The sequence below is a fragment of the Kogia breviceps genome, chromosome 4 (assembly GCF_026419965.1).
Source record: "Kogia breviceps isolate mKogBre1 chromosome 4, mKogBre1 haplotype 1, whole genome shotgun sequence".
In the NCBI taxonomy this organism is placed as follows: domain Eukaryota; kingdom Metazoa; phylum Chordata; class Mammalia; order Artiodactyla; family Physeteridae; genus Kogia; species Kogia breviceps.
In genome coordinates this window covers 171,091,409-171,107,778 of record NC_081313.1, presented here as the reverse complement: position 1 = coordinate 171,107,778, position 16,370 = coordinate 171,091,409, and the positions used below count along the sequence as shown (strand labels likewise).

Below are 16,370 nucleotides of genomic sequence, written 5' to 3'. Positions count from 1 at the left end.
GCCTCAGGGCCTTTGCACCTGCTGTTCCTCTACCTGGAATGCCTTTCCACCATCTCTTTATCTGGCCATGGCCTCCCCACCTTCCTGGTCCTAGCTCAGTGTTCCCTCCTCCTCTAAGAAGCCTGCCCAGACTCCCCCTGCCACCCCAAACTGGGTCAGGCACCTTCTTGGAGCTCCCACTGCTGCCTGTGCATCCCCCACCACAGTCCTGGCCCCTTGGGATGATTACATGTAGTTGCTTCCCCACCAACCTGGGTTCCCCACGAGGGAGGGGCCCAGTCTGGCTTGTTCACTCTGTGTCCCCAGCGTCCTGCACAGAACATGGCACACAGTAAGTTCTCAATGCATGTTTGAGAATAATGAATGTGCCTGAAATTTCCCCACCTCCAAGCTCCACATGCTTCCCTCTGCCAGAACTGTCCTCACCTTTTTGTCTCTGCTGATCTGAGTCCTTTCCTTTCAGTTTCCTTGCCACCTCCTCCAGGAAGCCCTCAGTGACTTCTCTGCAACCTCCCATGAGAACAAATATGGCAATGAACCTACCCTGGCTTCATCCCTGCCCCTCGCAGTGGCCCTAGGCTAGTCACTTCCCCTCTCTGGTCCTCAGTTTCCCTGCCTATAGAACAGAGGCTGCAAACGCTGGAGGGGTAGGGGCAAAGAGGGTTAACTCCAGAAAACAGAGGCGTTTTGTAGCTTAAGAGCACGGCTGGGCTGGGAGGATTTTCCTGATTAGCAGTAATTTCTATTTTTATTACAGGCTGTTCCCACAGAGCTGGACTGGAGCTTGGATGGTACGGCAAAGTCTCGACAAACAGAAGCACAGGGCCTCCCCCGCTCAGATCTCCTCCCTTTAATTTGCTCACCCTCCTGCTGGGGAGGGACGGACACACACAGCCCAGTGCACAGATTGGGAGACTGAGTGGGCTCCGGCCCCTGGGCGACCAGGCTGCCCCCCTCCCCTACTCACCAGCTAAAGAACCGCAGAGAGAGATCAGAAGGGGGTTGGGGGAGGAGGTGAGTCCTAACCTTTAGCCACTCTCGACTCAGTTTCCCCAAGTGTGAGCTGAGGGCAGCCACTGCGGTGATCACTTCGTTCCCAGCTCTGCCTGAGTCCTGGCACGCAACCATCACTCAGATAAGCGAATGAGAGGGCTGGAGGGCGGTCCCGCTTCATTCCCTGCCCCACCAGCCCGGACACAAAGCGCCCCCCCCCCGTGACTCAGTTTCCCCGCCGGATCCGGGTTCAGCCGCGCTGGGCGGGGCCTTGAACGCGGAGGCCAGCGCCGTCTGTTTACCTTGAGGCTGGACGCTGGGCAGGGCCGCGGAGGGCCGTCCCCGGGGCCGGCCGCGCCGCCGGCATAAATAGACCGCGCGGGCCTCGTGGGCGGCAGAGAGCGAGCCGCTGTCCAGCTCCCCGCCGCAGTCATGGTCCTCACCGCCGCCCGCGTTCTCTTGCTCACCCTGGCTGCCCTCGGCGCATCGGGCCAGGGGCAGATCCCGCTGGGTAAGCCGCGCCTGACCCCCAAACGGACAGGACTCGCGGGAGGCCTGGGGTCGCGGCTTTTGGGGACTCGGGGACTGTTCGCCGGGGCGTGAGGGGCGGAGAAAGCAGGCAGCGGGGCAGAGGCTCAGGAAATGGGGTGGGTGTCAGGGGTCCCTGAGGCGGCGGTGTGAGGGGTGGTGATGGGGGTCTCCGGTCCCCGACGCCCCAACAGCGCCCCCTGTCAGCGCAGGTGCAGACCTGGGTCCGCAGATGCTACGCGAACTACAGGAGACCAACGCGGCGCTGCAGGATGTGCGGGAACTGCTGCGGCAGCAGGTGCCTGCCGGGGTTGGGGGGACGGGGGTGCCGGGTTGGCACAGACAGGCTTGGAAGAGGGGTAGGGGGTCTCGGAGGTAGGGGAGTGTGGGGGTGGGGGTGGGAGGAGGACCGGAGAAGGGAATCCTGGTGGAGGTGAAGAGGGCCCAGAGTTATGGAAAAGAGGGAAAAGAGGGGTCCCAGGGACAGGGGGTTCCGCGGGAGAGGGGTAAGGATCCGTGAGGGGGGAAGGGAATCCCAGGGAAGGGAGAGAGGGGCTGGGAGAGTAGGGATCTCGGGGTAGGGAGTCCGTGGGGAGGGGGCCCGGGCCGAGTGGGTGGGTCTGCGGGAAGGGAGTTTGAGAGAGGGAGAGGGGAGACTCGACGGGGGAGGAGAGGGATGGACCCGCTGACCACACCCCATCCCCCTTGCACCAAAGGTCAAGGAGATCACGTTTCTGAAAAACACGGTGATGGAGTGTGACGCGTGCGGTGAGCGCAGCTGGGGCGGCAGAGACTGGGCGGCGGGGGAGCGAGAAGAGATGGGGAGACAGAGACAGAGAGCGAAGGACAGACAGGGAGGAAAAGAGACAGAGGAGAAGATGGAGGCTGACAGAGATGGAGAGACTGGATGAGGGATGGAGAGAGATAAACAGGAACGGGAGACAGAGACTATGGGAGGGGGAGACCCCAAAAGGGCCAGAAACCATGCGAGAGATGCTGGAAGGTGGAGAGTCGCGGAGGGAGAAGCAAAAAACGGCCGGGCGCAGAGATACAGATACTGGAGAGACCTGGTTTGCAGAGCGCTCAGTACGAGGCGGGGTCTCAGAACAACCAGGTCTCAGAACACCACGCCCTCAGGGGCCATCCCCCCCCCAGGCTCCACCCCTGGACGTGGCCCTAACCATTCCCTCCCCACCCCCCGCAGGGATGCAACCCGCGCTCACCCCCAGACTGAGCGTGAGGCCCCTAAGCCAGTGCGCTCCCGGCTTCTGCTTCCCCGGCGTGGCTTGTACCGAGACAGCAAGCGGCGCACGCTGCGGACCCTGCCCCTCAGGCTTCACCGGCAACGGCTCGCACTGCGCCGATGTCAACGAGGTGCGTCCGTCACCACCGCTCCGACGATCCCCCAAAGCGTGACCCCACAGCTCCCCACCGCCCCGATGAACTCCTCATTCGCTGGGGGTGCTCTCCCGGAGAGCCCAGCCCCCTCATCTCCAGGGGCGCAGGTCCAGACGACCTCCCCACCGCCGGGGAACACCCACCACTACCAACCCCCTCTCCACCTGGGATGCCCATCCCGACGACTTCCTCCGTAGCCGGTGACGTCCGCCCCGACGACTCCCCTACCGCCGGGAGTGGTCCGCCTCAACGACCCCCCTCACCGCCGGGAGCCGCCGACCCCAGCCACCCTTCCACCACCGGGGGGCTCCCGCCCCGACAGCCTCCTCACCGCCGGGCACGCGCGCCCCGACGACCACTTCCCGCCTCCTCTGGGGACGCCCGCCCTCAAAATGTCTTCCCCCGCCCATGCGCACCCAGCCCACCGGGTCCCAGGAGCAGATCCCCTCAGCTACGCCCTGTTCCCTGCCTGGTCTTGCCCCTTCCCACATCAAGGCAAAGCCGTGTGTGACCCCTGGGACAGTGGCCTCTGCCCCACATGGCACTCCCCCCACCCCCAGGAGCTAGCTGATGGCCCTTGAACTTTACAAGCCCAATAAGCCCCGAGGCGCCTCTCTAGGGGAGGCCCAGCTCCACGTCCGTCCTCTGACCCTCCGGGGCCCTTCCTCCCCCAGTGCAACGCCCATCCCTGCTTCCCCCACGTCCGCTGCATCAACACCAGTCCAGGCTTCCGCTGCGAGGCTTGCCCACCGGGGTACAGCGGCCCCACCCACGAGGGCGTGGGGCTGGCCTTCGCCAAGGCCAACAAGCAGGTGAGGGCCGTGGGGGGTTGGGGTGGGGAGCCAGGAGGAGCATTTTGGGGTGAGGGGCACTTTGTTGAGTAAACTCGACCTCCAGCCTCGCAGCCTTTTCCTGCCTCGCTCCAGCGTGAGGGCAGAGGGACGGGAGTCTGGGGAATAGAGGAAGTTAAGGGTCCACGTCAGGGATGGTCGGGGTTGGAGGCAAGATGTAGGGGAGAGGTAGGATTCAGAGGAGACGTGAACCGGGTGGGAGGTCTGGGGGTATCTGCGTGGGAGCAGTGACCTCTGCCCTCCCTCCCACCCAGGTTTGCACGGACATTAACGAGTGTGAGACCGTGCAGCATAACTGCGTCCCCAACTCCGTATGCGTCAATACCCTGGTAAGGCCTGGGAGCAGAGGCGAAGGACTGAGAGATGGAGGATGGGACGCGAAGTGTCAGGCAGGGGGTGGGGTGGGGTGGGGCTGACCTCCTGTGGCCCGGGCTCAGGGCTCCTTCCAGTGCGGACCGTGCCAGCCCGGCTTCGTGGGAGACCAGGCATCAGGCTGCCGTCGGCGCGCACAGAGCTTCTGCCCCGACGGCACGCCCAGCCCGTGTCACGAGAAGGCCGACTGCGTCCTGGAGCGTGATGGGTCGCGATCCTGCGTGGTGAGTGCGAGCGGGCCAAGGAGGGGCGTACGATGAGGGTCCCGGGGTGGGGCCACGCCGGAGCACCCACTCACTCCCCCACCCGCAGTGCGCCGTCGGCTGGGCTGGCAATGGGCTCTTCTGCGGCAGCGACACAGACTTGGACGGCTTTCCCGACGAGAAGCTGAGCTGCTCAGAGCGCCAGTGCCGAAAGGTGGGCGGGGTCTGAAGGGCGTGGCCTGGTATGCGGGTGGGCGGGGCTCCCTAGCAGCGCCCCTCATGCCCGCCGCGCCCACCCCTAGGACAACTGCGTGACGGTGCCCAACTCAGGGCAGGAGGACGTGGATCGCGACGGCATCGGAGACGCCTGCGACCCGGATGCCGACGGGGACGGCGTCCTCAACGAGAAGGTGGGGCAAAAGCGGGGGCCTGGGCGAGACTAGATGGGGGCTTGGCTCGAGTGAGGGGTGTGGCCTTAGAGGCTGATCTCGCGGGTCCCAGAGGGTTAGGGGGTTCCCGGCAGAGGAGGCGGGGCCTCGGAGATGGACAGTCTGGGGAGTGACATTTGCCTCTCTAGGCCTGACTACTCCCAACCGGCCCTGACCTCTAGGACAACTGCGCACTGGTGCGGAACCCTGACCAGCGCAATGCGGACGGTGACAAGTGGGGCGATGCATGCGACAACTGCCGGTCCCAGAAGAACGACGATCAGAAGGACACAGATAACGACGGCCGAGGCGACGCCTGCGACGACGACATAGACGGCGACCGTGAGCTCTGTGGCAGGGGGGAGAGGAGAGGGAAGGGCGGGCACCAAGGGGCGGGGCTTGGGAGGGGGCGGCCTCGGCCTCCTTTGGAAGCCGGAGAGGGTATGCTCGCCTAGGGCTCCAGGGACCGTGGACCATGCTCCGGCGGGCAGCAAAATGCAAGCTGGGATATGATGCCGAGGAGAAAAGGGAGGAACTTTTGGAGGAGGGGAAGGTGGTCCCTGTGTTAGATGCTGCAGGGAGGAAATAAGAGGACAGAGACGTGAGCCTGGGGTTTAGGGCTGAGGAGGTACCATTTTTACATCTGGGCAGAGACTCGAGGTGGTGCATTCACAGAGCTAGTCCCCTCACCGCCGTCCATTCATTTAGTCTCTAGGAGGCTGGCGACTGGGCACGAATACTTGGTTTAACTTTGTAGTTATTGGGAGCCAAAGATGGGGTGGGACTCTGTCCCAAGCTAGCCCCAGGTCTGCACCTGCCCTGCTGAAGTCAGCCTGGCCCCGTCCTAATCTTGGGATCCCGTTCTGTCCTTCTGCTTCCCGCAGGGATCCGCAACACGGTGGACAACTGCCCCAGGGTGCCCAACTCAGACCAGAAAGACAGTGATGGCGATGGTGTAGGGGATGTCTGTGACAACTGTCCTCAGAAGAGCAACGCAGACCAGGTGAGGGCAGGCCAGACCCCAGCTGTGTCAGGCCCCTGGGGTAAGCCCCAGACTGATTAACAAGACTCCAGCCCAGTCCGAGTAGCCTGGGGTGGGTGGGTGGGGGATGTTCCTCCACGTCAGGAAGGACTTGGCTCTGGAACTGGGGGTGGGCGGGAGGCTTCTGAATTCTTCTGCCCTGATTATGGACATCTACATCCTTCCCCCGCCCACAGAGGGATGTGGACCACGACTTTGTGGGAGATGCTTGTGACAGCGACCAAGACCAGTAAGGAGGACATCTGGGGCTGAGGTGGGCACCCAGGGTGGGCAGCCCTTGATCCAGCTTTCTGGGGTCTCATTGTCTGTGCCCCACCCACCCACTCTAGGGATGGGGATGGGCACCAGGACTCGCGGGACAACTGCCCCACAGTGCCCAACAGCGCCCAACAGGACTCAGACCACGATGGCCAGGGTGACGCCTGCGACGACGATGATGACAACGACGGGGTCCCCGACAGTCGGGACAACTGCCGCCTGGTGCCCAACCCGGGCCAGGAAGACGTGGACCGTAAGGCAGGGTGCAGGGCCTGTGGTGGGGGCAGGGCAAATGTGGAGCCACTAGGGTGAGATTTGGGGTGGGCATGGTGGAGCCAGTGGCGCGTGTGAGCGGAGCTGGAGACATGGTGTGGGCGTGGCCAGGCCTGGGGCGGGGCCTGGAGCTGATTCTACTATGGTGGGGGGGCCTCCCATCTCGTCTCAGGGGACGGCGTGGGCGACGCGTGCCAGGGGGACTTTGATGCAGACAAGGTGGTGGACAAGATCGATGTGTGTCCGGAGAACGCTGAGGTCACCCTCACCGACTTCCGGGCCTTCCAGACGGTCGTGCTGGACCCCGAGGGCGACGCCCAGATAGACCCTAACTGGGTGGTGCTCAACCAGGTGCGGGCGGGGCCCAGGCGGGAGTTGGGGGCAGCCCAGGACCGCCACAGCGGGTCCTAAGCTAGGGGCGGGGAGCCGAGGGCTCACACGGCTGGCCTCAGGCCCTTCTTCCTTTGAACCCTACCAGGGGATGGAGATCGTGCAGACGATGAACAGCGACCCTGGCCTGGGTGTGGGTGAGACATGGGGAGGGGCCAGGCCGTGCAGGGGGCGGGGCTAGAGGAGAGGTGGGACGGGGCGGGCCTGGACTCAGGAAAGGCGGGGCCAGGTTGGGTGGTCTGGGCTCAGGGGTCGGGCGTTCTGGACTCTGGAGGGGCGGGGCCGGGGGCGGAACTGGGCCCCGGTGCGGCAGGGGCTACCGCCCCTTCCTCTCCCCAGGTTACACAGCCTTCAATGGCGTGGACTTCGAAGGCACGTTCCACGTGAACACGGTCACGGATGACGACTACGCGGGTTTCATCTTTGGCTACCAGGACAGCTCCAGCTTCTATGTGGTCATGTGGAAGCAAATGGAGCAGACATACTGGCAGGCAAACCCCTTCCGTGCAGTGGCGGAGCCTGGCATCCAGCTCAAGGTGCTGGGCCCTACCTGAACTCTTGGTCTCAGTGCCAACTCGGAGGCCCCAAACCCTCCCACAGATCCCCAAAGCCTTACAGCCCCCGACCTCATTCTGTGGACCTCTAAGTCTTTCTACCTAGTTCCTCCCACAGGCCCTCAAACACTCCCCCAGGGTCCCCCAATCTTTCTGTGGGCCCCAAAACCCTCTCACAGAGCCCCAAACTTTCCCCCAGGTTCCAAATCCTCCTGCAGGCCCCATAGACCCCAGTATTTCACTGAAACACTAGAATTCCCCAAGTCCTCTAGACTCGAGTTTATCCCACAAACCATTGCTGCCCCTACAGCCTGCCTGCAAAGCTCCATGTGGCCCCCAAGGCTTCCTCGTGGGTCTCCCATCCAGGCATACTGGGGGGCCCCCAACACTCCTCTATGACTCACAGCTCCTTGCCTGTCTGGGGGCTCTGGTGGCCTGTGTGGTCTCTGACCCACGCTCCCCTGTTCTCCGGCGTGGCAGGCCGTGAAGTCCTCCACAGGCCCTGGGGAGCAGCTTCGGAATGCACTGTGGCACACGGGGGACACAAAGTCACAGGTGAGGCTGCTGTGGAAGGACCCCCGCAACGTGGGCTGGAAGGACAAGACGTCCTACCGCTGGTTCCTGCAGCACCGGCCCCAAGTGGGCTACATCAGGTGGGAACCTGCCCTCCGGAGTCCCTGCTCTATCCTGGTTCTTGAGGGAAGCCGGGAGTGCTTCAGGGGGCCTCGGTCCCCTTATCTGTAAAATGGAAATAATACAGGCAGTTAGAAGTAACTGTCTGGCCCCGGGGCATGATACCCCTCCCAGGACAGGGGGAGGGGCCAGGCTGTGCAGAGAGCTGCTCAGGGGGCAGGGCTAGAGGAGAGGTGGTACAGGGGGGAGCCTGGACTCAGAAAAGGCGGGGCCAGTTCGGGTGGTCTGGGCTCAAGGGTCCGGTGGTTCTGGACTCTGCACACAGCAGTAGGTGGGGTCTCACCCACTCCTGGTTTCTCAATCCCCACTCTGTGCTGCCAGGAAGTCCAGGCACTATGCTTAGCACCTACTGTGTGCAGGGCTCTAGATGTCCATCCTCTCACACAGGGAAACTGAGGCTCAGGTCAGGAGCCCCCTCTGCCCTGAGCATGGCCCAGGCAGGGAGACATATGGCCCCCTCTCCTAGAGAGGAAGGGGCCTAGCTCATGGGGCAGGATGCTGAAGCTCTGAGAGGGGGGAGGAGGCACCTGGCCCAGGGCCCTGAATCAGTCCCTTCCTTCCCCGCAGAGTGAGGTTCTACGAGGGCCCGGAGCTGGTTGCGGACAGCAATGTGGTCCTGGACACGACCATGCGGGGAGGCCGCTTGGGAGTCTTCTGCTTCTCCCAGGAGAACATCATCTGGGCCAACCTGCGCTACCGCTGCAATGGTAAGAGGACCCTCTTGGGGAAGGTGTGGAGTCCATACCGCCCAGCCTCACCCCCCTCTCACCTGCTCACCCTCTCTCCACAGACACCATCCCCGAGGACTACGAGGTCCAGAGGCTGGTGCAGGCCTAGGGACACAGGTGGGGACCCGCCACTGGATGACGGCCACCCTCAGGGCTGCACTCACTGTGGGAGGCCATCGGCACCCGGCCCCAAGAGGCAGCTGGCCTGGTGGGGAGGGAGAGGGGCTCAGAGAGGATAAAATAAAGTGTGTGTGTGGCGGAGCAGCCGGCTGTGGTCTCTGACGCGGGGAGATGGCAGGGTCGAGCCTCTGAGGGGAGGCCAGGGACCCCAAACTCAGGCCTTGGGAGAGTTGGGGGCCTGCCACTGACTCCCCCCGTGACTGGCTGGGGCCCTAGGAGCCTGACTAGGAGTGTCCGGCCCTGCTGCATCGACTCACTCCCCTGGGGCGTCTGCCCCAGGATCCTGGGCTGTGTGTGTGAGGGGCTCACGCCTGCGTGTCTGTGTGTCCGTGTGTGTGTGTGTGTGTGTGTGTGTGGCCCCTGTGTGGCTCCTGCCTGGTGCACCTGCAACACCCACAGTTCATCCTCCAGAGGGGAGAAGAGGGCAGGAAAAAAGGGGAGGAGGCAGAGATGAAAACATTGGATTTTTATTACGTTTCATTACAAAGGATGCAAAGGTACACAGACGATAGCGTCCACGCCAGAGAGGATGGGCAGGGGCCGGCCGAGTGCGCCCTGAGCGCCCGCCCCCGCCCGCCGTGGGCACCCACGCGTGCGGCCCACGGGACATCTACAGCACAATGTACATGCTGGGGGTGGGGGCAGAGCCAGCCTGGGGGAAAGAGGGACATGAGTGGGACAGGGCTTGGACTGGCGGGTTTGCATATATCAGTGGTACCGCCCAGTCCCTGGAGGGGCAGGGGCAGTTTCCAACGGAGGGCATGGCGGGGTCAGTGGACCTTGACTGCCAAAGCCCTCCCTTCCGGAGTCTGGTGGCAAATGCCACAGCCGTGTCCCCTTGTCCCCGGTTGGCAGGAGGTCAGAAATGACAGGCTGGGCATCGATTACCCCCAAATTCCACAACCCTGCAAGATGGGGGCAACCCAAGTGTCACTGGCTCCTCGGGACAAGGTGTCGGGCACCGGCCAGGGGGGCAGAGAGAGAGGGAGCTGTCTGGAACCAGCCCCTGCCGTCCAGCCCCTGCCTGGGATGAGCCCGGGGCCCTGAGATCCGTGGGCCTGAGCTAATGACAAGAGGGAACTGAGGCCCGGGTCACAGGGTCTTGTCTGCCCCCCGGCGCCTTCAGGAGTACCCCAGTGCCCAGGCCTGGGGGTGCAGGTCACCCCACCTCCATTGGGGGAGAACTCTTGTCTGTGGCCAGCCACCTGTGGCACACCAATGGTTATGAGAGGTGCCTGAGCTCCATGCAGCCAGGACCCCCAAAAGCCGAGGAAGCCAAAAAGAGTTGGTTCAGGCCAAGCTGGCCAGGCAGGGCCTGACAAAGTAATGTCCCAAGGACCCCTGTCATATGCTGTGAGACCCCCAGGGGATGAGAGCCCAGGGTCCATGGAGAACTCGGGCGGAAACAGATCTGGCTGCCCACTCACCCCAGGCAGGCCTCCCAGGGTAAGCGAGGTGCCAAAGCCTCCCCCAGCTCTTCAGGTCATGTGGGGGAGGAGGAGCTCAGGTGGCCAGAGCTCCCTCACCTGAAGCGTCACCTGCAGGGGTGGCAGGCCAGGCCCAAGAGCAGCAGGTACCCTTGACCTTGCACCCCTGTGCCCCAACACCATGCCAAGGGCACCCTGAGGACTCTGACTACAGCTCCCTCAGAACCCAGTGAGGGTGATGGGTGCTGCTACTGCTGCGTCAGGGCTGGGGGTGGGGGCAGGGGAGGTGGAGGGTCTCCTGACCCCACCAGGCCTCACCACACCCAGCCTGCACCCTGGGGTGGGGATGCCTTCTTTGGAAATACAGAAGACTCAGAATCCAGTTGGGGGCAGGAGTTTGGCAGCAAGTTTGGTTATGAACTAGCTCAGGGTCAGCTGAGATGTGGAGGTCTGGGGAGGGGTGCACCATCCCAGGCGTTCTCAGCTGCCTGGAGACCTCCAGGTCAACAAAGTCTTCTCTAGGAGAAGGTGATCATGGGGGCTCATTAGGCCCAAGAGGCTGGACAGAGGGGGGTCGCCCCTGCTGCTTGAGTCCCACCCAGCACCTCCATGGGCCTCGTACCTACTCCCGTCCCCCGTGACCAGGCCGCAGCCAGCACCCGGCATGCACGCAGCCCCCAGACTGGACACCCACCCCAGCAGGATGGATGGACGATATAGGATGTCTCTCCCTCCACACAGGAGTCTCACAGAATCTGATGGACGGACAGATGGACAACTGTCCTTGCCCACCCCACTGTGACACACAGGCGTCACGATGGGCCCACTTGGCTAGCCGCCCTCCTGGGAGGTCGGCCGCCTGAAGAAATCAGGCCAAACACACCTACGATGTCAGAAACCTCCTGCCCAGCCCTCAAACCCCACAAGGAGATAACACACAGGCCGCAAAGGCCAGCCAAGCACTCCCAGTGCATGGAGGCGTTGCTGGGGAAAGGGCTGCAAACACACACACCTGCCCTTGCCTTCCAGCCTCGCAGGCCTGGTCCCAGGGAAATCCGTGGACCGCACTGCGGCTGAGGGCTGGACCCAACGCAATTACGGTCCCTTCTGCTGTGTACTTGTCCCCACAGGGAAGCCTGACTGGTTTTTGGATATCACTGGCCGTGGACCTCCAAATTTTGCTGAAGGGTCGACCGGCCCCCTGAGCTTTCCACTGAGGGTCTCAGGGGCCCCCTGCCCCAGGGGACTGGCCCCTACCCTTCTTGCCCGGAAGAGTGCTGGGGGGAAGCAAGGCGTGCAAGGAAAGCGGGGAGGGGGCTGCAGGGTACCCCAAACAGTGCTGCCCGTCTTCCCTCTGTTAAGGGTACGGTGCGGGTGGAGGTCCTTACGGGTACCTGTGAAAGGGATGTGACCCCGATGAGACTCCTCCTTCTCCTTCCCCAAGTCAACCCTGGGCACTGCAGGGGGGGATGCTGACAGGCAGGGGGTGGGGACCAGGGGCATGAACTCTCTTCTCTGGGGGACACAGAGACAGGCTGACCCCAGGTCTCATCCTTGGCCCATGGAGCCTCATGGGGGAACAAATTTACCACCTTGGGGGCTCAGAGGACAGAGGGTAAGCTGAGGCGGGTGGGGACACGCTGGTTGGCTCACGCTCCCGGAGGAAAGGTTTGCACAGCTGAGGGGGGCTCGGCCACAGCGAGCGGGTCTATATACACGATGCCGGGGCTCCAGCTCACCCCTCACGGCACAGCTCGCCTGAAATCACAGTATTTTCACATCACAAGTCAAAGGGCTGATTCCCTTAAGCTGTCCTGTTTCTAAAAGTCTTGGCAATTCATATTCAATATTTAGTAGAGAAGTGATATTTAAGAAAAAACCCCAAATCCCCTGTTGTAGACCCCCAGAGGCCTGCCCAGGCCCAGGAGGGGGCAGTGAACCCTTTGAGGACGCCTGGCCGCTGGCTCCTGGCTGGATCCCCTCTCCGGGAACGCTCTGCACCTACGCCCCTCACAGGCTGAGGCTGCCATGTTAATACAGTGTCACCTGTGCTCCTGGCCGAGGGATGCTAGAAACGGGCCATGGGGCTGGACAGCCCCTCCTTCCCTGCCCATCTGCACCAAGAACCCAGTGCTGGGCAGATGGGAAGTGTGGGCCGATGGGGCTCCCTCACGGGGTCCCCAACTCCTAGTTTGAAAATTGCATCCAGGAAGGTTGCTTGTAATTTTATTAAGGCCATTTTTTTTTTTTAAAAAAAGTTCTACATACAAGTCTAATGGTAATCAAACCCTTCTATGTACATACATGTAGTTTTTCTTTAAAAAAAGAAAAAGAGTCCTCACTCTTTGCCCCAAGCCCTGGAAAGAAGACGGGCCCTTGACCTGGATGGACTGACACTAACCCCAACTCCAGTCCAGACAATGGCGGCGGAGGCCAAGTGACCAAGGACAGGGGGCTTCCCGTCTGTGGGGCCACGCGGCCACTTGGCCACGTGCTAAGAGCCAGACCAGGGAACAAGAGAGAGGGATGGTCGCTAGGATCAAATCTGGCTCCCACAGATAGAGGTGGGAGCTCACAAGACCCCGACGGAGGCGGAAACGCACCAGGCAGGAGGTGCCAGCCCTGCTGGCAGGCAGAGGAGCGAGTAAGAACTCGAGATGTGACGTCGGGAATGAAACAGACGTTCCTATTCCAAAGCAACTGACAGAACACAAAGCCAGCCCTGTCACTCCCTCGCAGGGCCTGTAGGGCAGACGGATGGCCTCTGGTGCGCCGGTGAGCCCAGACGGATGGTCACCTGGGCCTCCCGAGGCACTCTGAGAAGCACCTGGAAACCAGCCGCTAAAATGCACACTGCCCTTTGCCTCCAATTCCAGCCCTGCCAGGAAGGGCTACGGAAGAGATGGCGGGATGGTGGGAGGGGATGAATGTCGGCTGGTCCTCGGGATGGGAGTGCTGAGGACAGGCTCGTCTCTGGGGCATCTCAGAACAGAGGGGCCGCAGCTGCTGCCGTCAGCCACGGGGTCTAGGACAGGCCTGCCCTGAGGACTGGCTGGCACCTCTGGGAAGGCCGGGCAGAGCTGGGTCTTTACGAGACCCCTGATGGAAGCCGGGGCTCCTTCCCAGAAGTCTGTTAGGGATCAGAGCAGAGGTCCCTCTGGCCGCTGCTGCCAGCTTCTGCCAGAGTGCCCACTCAGTCCAGCGAGCCCAGCCCAACCTCATGTCCTTCTGTTTTGGAATAACGGAGCAAAAGTAAAAAGGCCGGAGATGCAGCTCAGACCCGGGCAGGCAGCAGACCGCTTCCAGTTAGCTTACAAATATTATAACGTTGGATTTCTAGAATAAAAACATGCTCTCAGGCAAGTGTTGGCTTGAAGGAATCAGTTATTCATCTACAACCCAAATGTAAATACAAACCGAAAGAAACAAACCAAAAAATGCCCCGGCCGCCTCCACCCCCCCACCCCCGGCCTTCTTTAAATAATAGTAACAGTGACCACGGTACAGAGAAAGAAAGATGGAAACAAGTCGCAAAACCCCCTAGAAATAATCCCCGCCTCCACGTGCATCCCCGACAGGCCTGAGTGGGGATTTCACAGCCAAGGTGGCCACCGAGGGGCCCAGCTGGGGGTGGCGAGGTGGGGGCGTGGGTTTCCCTACTGGGCCCCGGGGGAGATGTAGCTGCTTCGCATGCTCCGTTCACATGTTCGCATCCCACCTCCGTGGGATGGAATCTAGTGTTCTGTGTGTGCTCAGAAATATAAAAGACGGCAGTCCAAATAGTGTTTATTTCCACTTCATGTCTGCCCGCCCCCTGCCCCCGGCGCCTTCTCCTTTTGGCGGGGTGGGGCTGGCTCGCTACCTAACCAAGGACTGGGGGCGCGGGCGGGTGGGGGTACCGGGGACAAAGGAAGGCAGTGAGAGCTGGACAACAGTCGCAAGATGCACCTCATCCCACCACCGTCGCAGAGCACGGCGCCCCCCCGAGGCCGGCGGCCCTGCCCAGCACGCTTTCTGCATCTTACAGGGGGACGAGAGAGCAGGGAGGGAGGGTCCGCGGGGGCGACGACACGCGGCCTCACGCGGGAGGTGGACGACCGGGGTGGGCGGGCGGGTGGGCTGGGGCGCTTGGCGGCATTGCAAGCTCAGAATCACAAGCTCGGCCGTTTGCGAGGGACGGAGCGCCGCTGTCCCCAGGCTTGGGGAGACGCCGTGGGGACCACTGACCGGTGGGGTGACGGAGCCGGGGGCTGGGCGGCCGTGTGCCGGGCGTGCGGCTCACAGACGGTCCATCCGGAAGGTGTCCTCGGTGGCCGGGTCGGCCAGGACCATGTCTGGGTCATTGAGCATGTGCAGTCCGTCCAGGGTCAGGGGGTCAATCTTGAGTTCGTCCAAGGGGAACTGGTTGTCAGAATCGAAGCTGACGTCACCGACCCCGGCCAGCGTGCTGGTCAGTTCTTTAGAGAGGCTGGGAGGGGACTCTCCTGTCACTGGGGGTGGGGGGTACACACAAAAGGCTCAGCTTGGCCCTGACTCCCCGCACCCCGACTCTGCGCCTCCATGGCTCCCATCAATGCTCAGGCGATACCAGGGAGCTCACCTGAGCAGTCTGTCCCCCAAAGGACATTTGCGATGTCTGGGGACATTTTTAGTTGTCACGACTGGAGGGAATGCTACTGGTATCAGGTGGGTGGAGGCCAGGGATGCTGCTCAACACCCCACAGCACACGGGACGGTTCCAACCCAGATGTCGGGGTACCAAGGCCAGAAAGCCCTGGGATGAGGGCTGCGACACAGACTTCAGTGTGACCTGGAGGGAGCAGGGGCCTCTCAGGCTCTGCCAGGTTCTGCCAGGCAGTCTGCTCCGTGTGCATCAGGGGCCTCCCTGTGGGTTGGAGGGAAGCCCGGGTTCCCCTGCAGAGACCCAGGCTCACACCTGGGCTCCTTCCTCTACTTGTGGTGAGACCCTGGGCCTCAGTTTCCCAATCTGGGAAACGGATATGAAAGTTTCGTTCTTTCTGGGCTGTTGGACAATCACAGAGGCCCGATCCTTCTCACACAACCTCCAAGGCCAAGGCTCCTGCAGCCAGAGCATCTCCTGCAGACCCTTGGGGGTGGGGAGGAGGCACTGGGTCTGCACTCCGGCTGTGGGGAGCTCTGGGCAGGAACCCCTTCCATCCTAGAGATGTCAGTGGGGACTGCTGAGAGGGTCTCACCCTCAATTCCCCAAGAGCCCTGGCTTATGAGGAAACCGCCTCCGTCTTTGATAAAACGTAGAACCTTCAGGGGCATGACGAGGGGTGGGGGTGGGGGACTGCAGGGTCTGAGCTCTGCTGGGAGAAGACGCACTCAACATGCGCGTGCGCAAGCCTGGGTGCCTGCGGCCGCTCGGGGAGGCCTGACGCAGCATGCACGAGCTCTTACGTGTCCGTCAGCTGCACAGGACGAGCCCCAGCAGGAAGGGCCCGTCCCACAGTCACATGCATCCCCGGTACGCTCAGCTACTGTGGTTCAGGGGACTGGGCAGGAGGTGAAGGGCTAGGTGACCGGTTTCATCCTGTTCTCACTCTCTTGAGCCTGGGACACTGGACACCTGGTCCAGGGTCCATTGTGCGTCCCCCCAGCCTGTGTCCTGTGAGCCCAGCAGTGAGTCGAGGTTGGTGGGTTCTGGCCTCCTTGGGCAGGGACACCTCAGCCCCGTCGCGCCTCACCCTGCAGGGCGGGGACTACCATCTCCCCCGGCCTCTCACCTGTGAGGATGATATTGGGGATGCTGCTGTGGCTGGGGAAGCTGAGCTGCTGTGTGTCCGGCAGGCTCCCGGGGCTGCCCGTGAGGCCCATCAGGGCCGCCTGTGAGTAGTTGAGTGTCGAGCCCGGGCTGTACAGGCTGCTGGAGCTGATGGCATTCTCTATCATGTTGAACTGCTCCAGCTGGGAGAGGAAGCATACGGGTGTGAGGCCAGCCCCCCGAGCTGGCCACCCTGGGACCCCGGCTGTGGTTGGCTGGCCAGCCTGCCTGCGACCGCCAGTGCCTCCTCCCCTGCAGGACGGC

At 62.5% G+C, this 16,370-nt stretch overlaps 2 protein-coding genes across 8 annotated transcripts in view; one reads left to right on the top strand and one right to left on the bottom strand.

The window, feature by feature from the left end:
- Positions 1–858: 858 nt before the first annotated feature.
- Positions 859–8,972, top strand: COMP (cartilage oligomeric matrix protein). Of its 2 annotated transcripts, XM_059059882.2 has the most exons (19): positions 859–1,504; positions 1,734–1,819; positions 2,238–2,289; positions 2,726–2,895; positions 3,594–3,731; positions 4,025–4,099; positions 4,208–4,366; positions 4,455–4,559; positions 4,648–4,755; positions 4,956–5,115; positions 5,658–5,776; positions 5,992–6,044; positions 6,145–6,326; positions 6,519–6,697; positions 6,825–6,873; positions 7,076–7,272; positions 7,771–7,943; positions 8,551–8,690; positions 8,774–8,972. In XM_059059882.2, exons 1-19 carry the CDS (start codon positions 1,426–1,428, stop codon positions 8,818–8,820), a joined length of 2,271 nt encoding a protein of 756 aa, XP_058915865.1. In that variant the 5' UTR covers positions 859–1,425; the 3' UTR covers positions 8,821–8,972. The 2 variants fall into 2 exon arrangements, with proteins under 2 accessions (XP_058915865.1, XP_066888620.1); XM_067032519.1 differs by lacking the exon at positions 2,238–2,289 and having other exon boundaries at positions 1,296–1,504.
- Positions 8,973–9,342: 370 nt separating this feature from the next.
- The window catches only part of CRTC1 (CREB regulated transcription coactivator 1), an 80,615-nt gene continuing 73,587 nt past the window's right edge, over positions 9,343–16,370 (bottom strand). For 4 of the 6 annotated variants that reach the window (XM_059061741.2, XM_059061740.2, XM_067032515.1 and 1 more), the window contains 2 exons: positions 16,069–16,249; positions 14,088–14,808 (listed from right to left, as the gene is read on the bottom strand). In XM_059061741.2, coding sequence (XP_058917724.1) covers positions 14,597–14,808; positions 16,069–16,249 — 393 coding nt within the window. In that variant the 3' untranslated portion in view covers positions 14,088–14,596. Of the gene's footprint in view, positions 14,809–16,068; positions 16,250–16,370 lie in introns of all 6 variants that reach the window. The other 2 variants (XM_059061745.2, XM_067032518.1) reach the window with 1 other exon arrangement.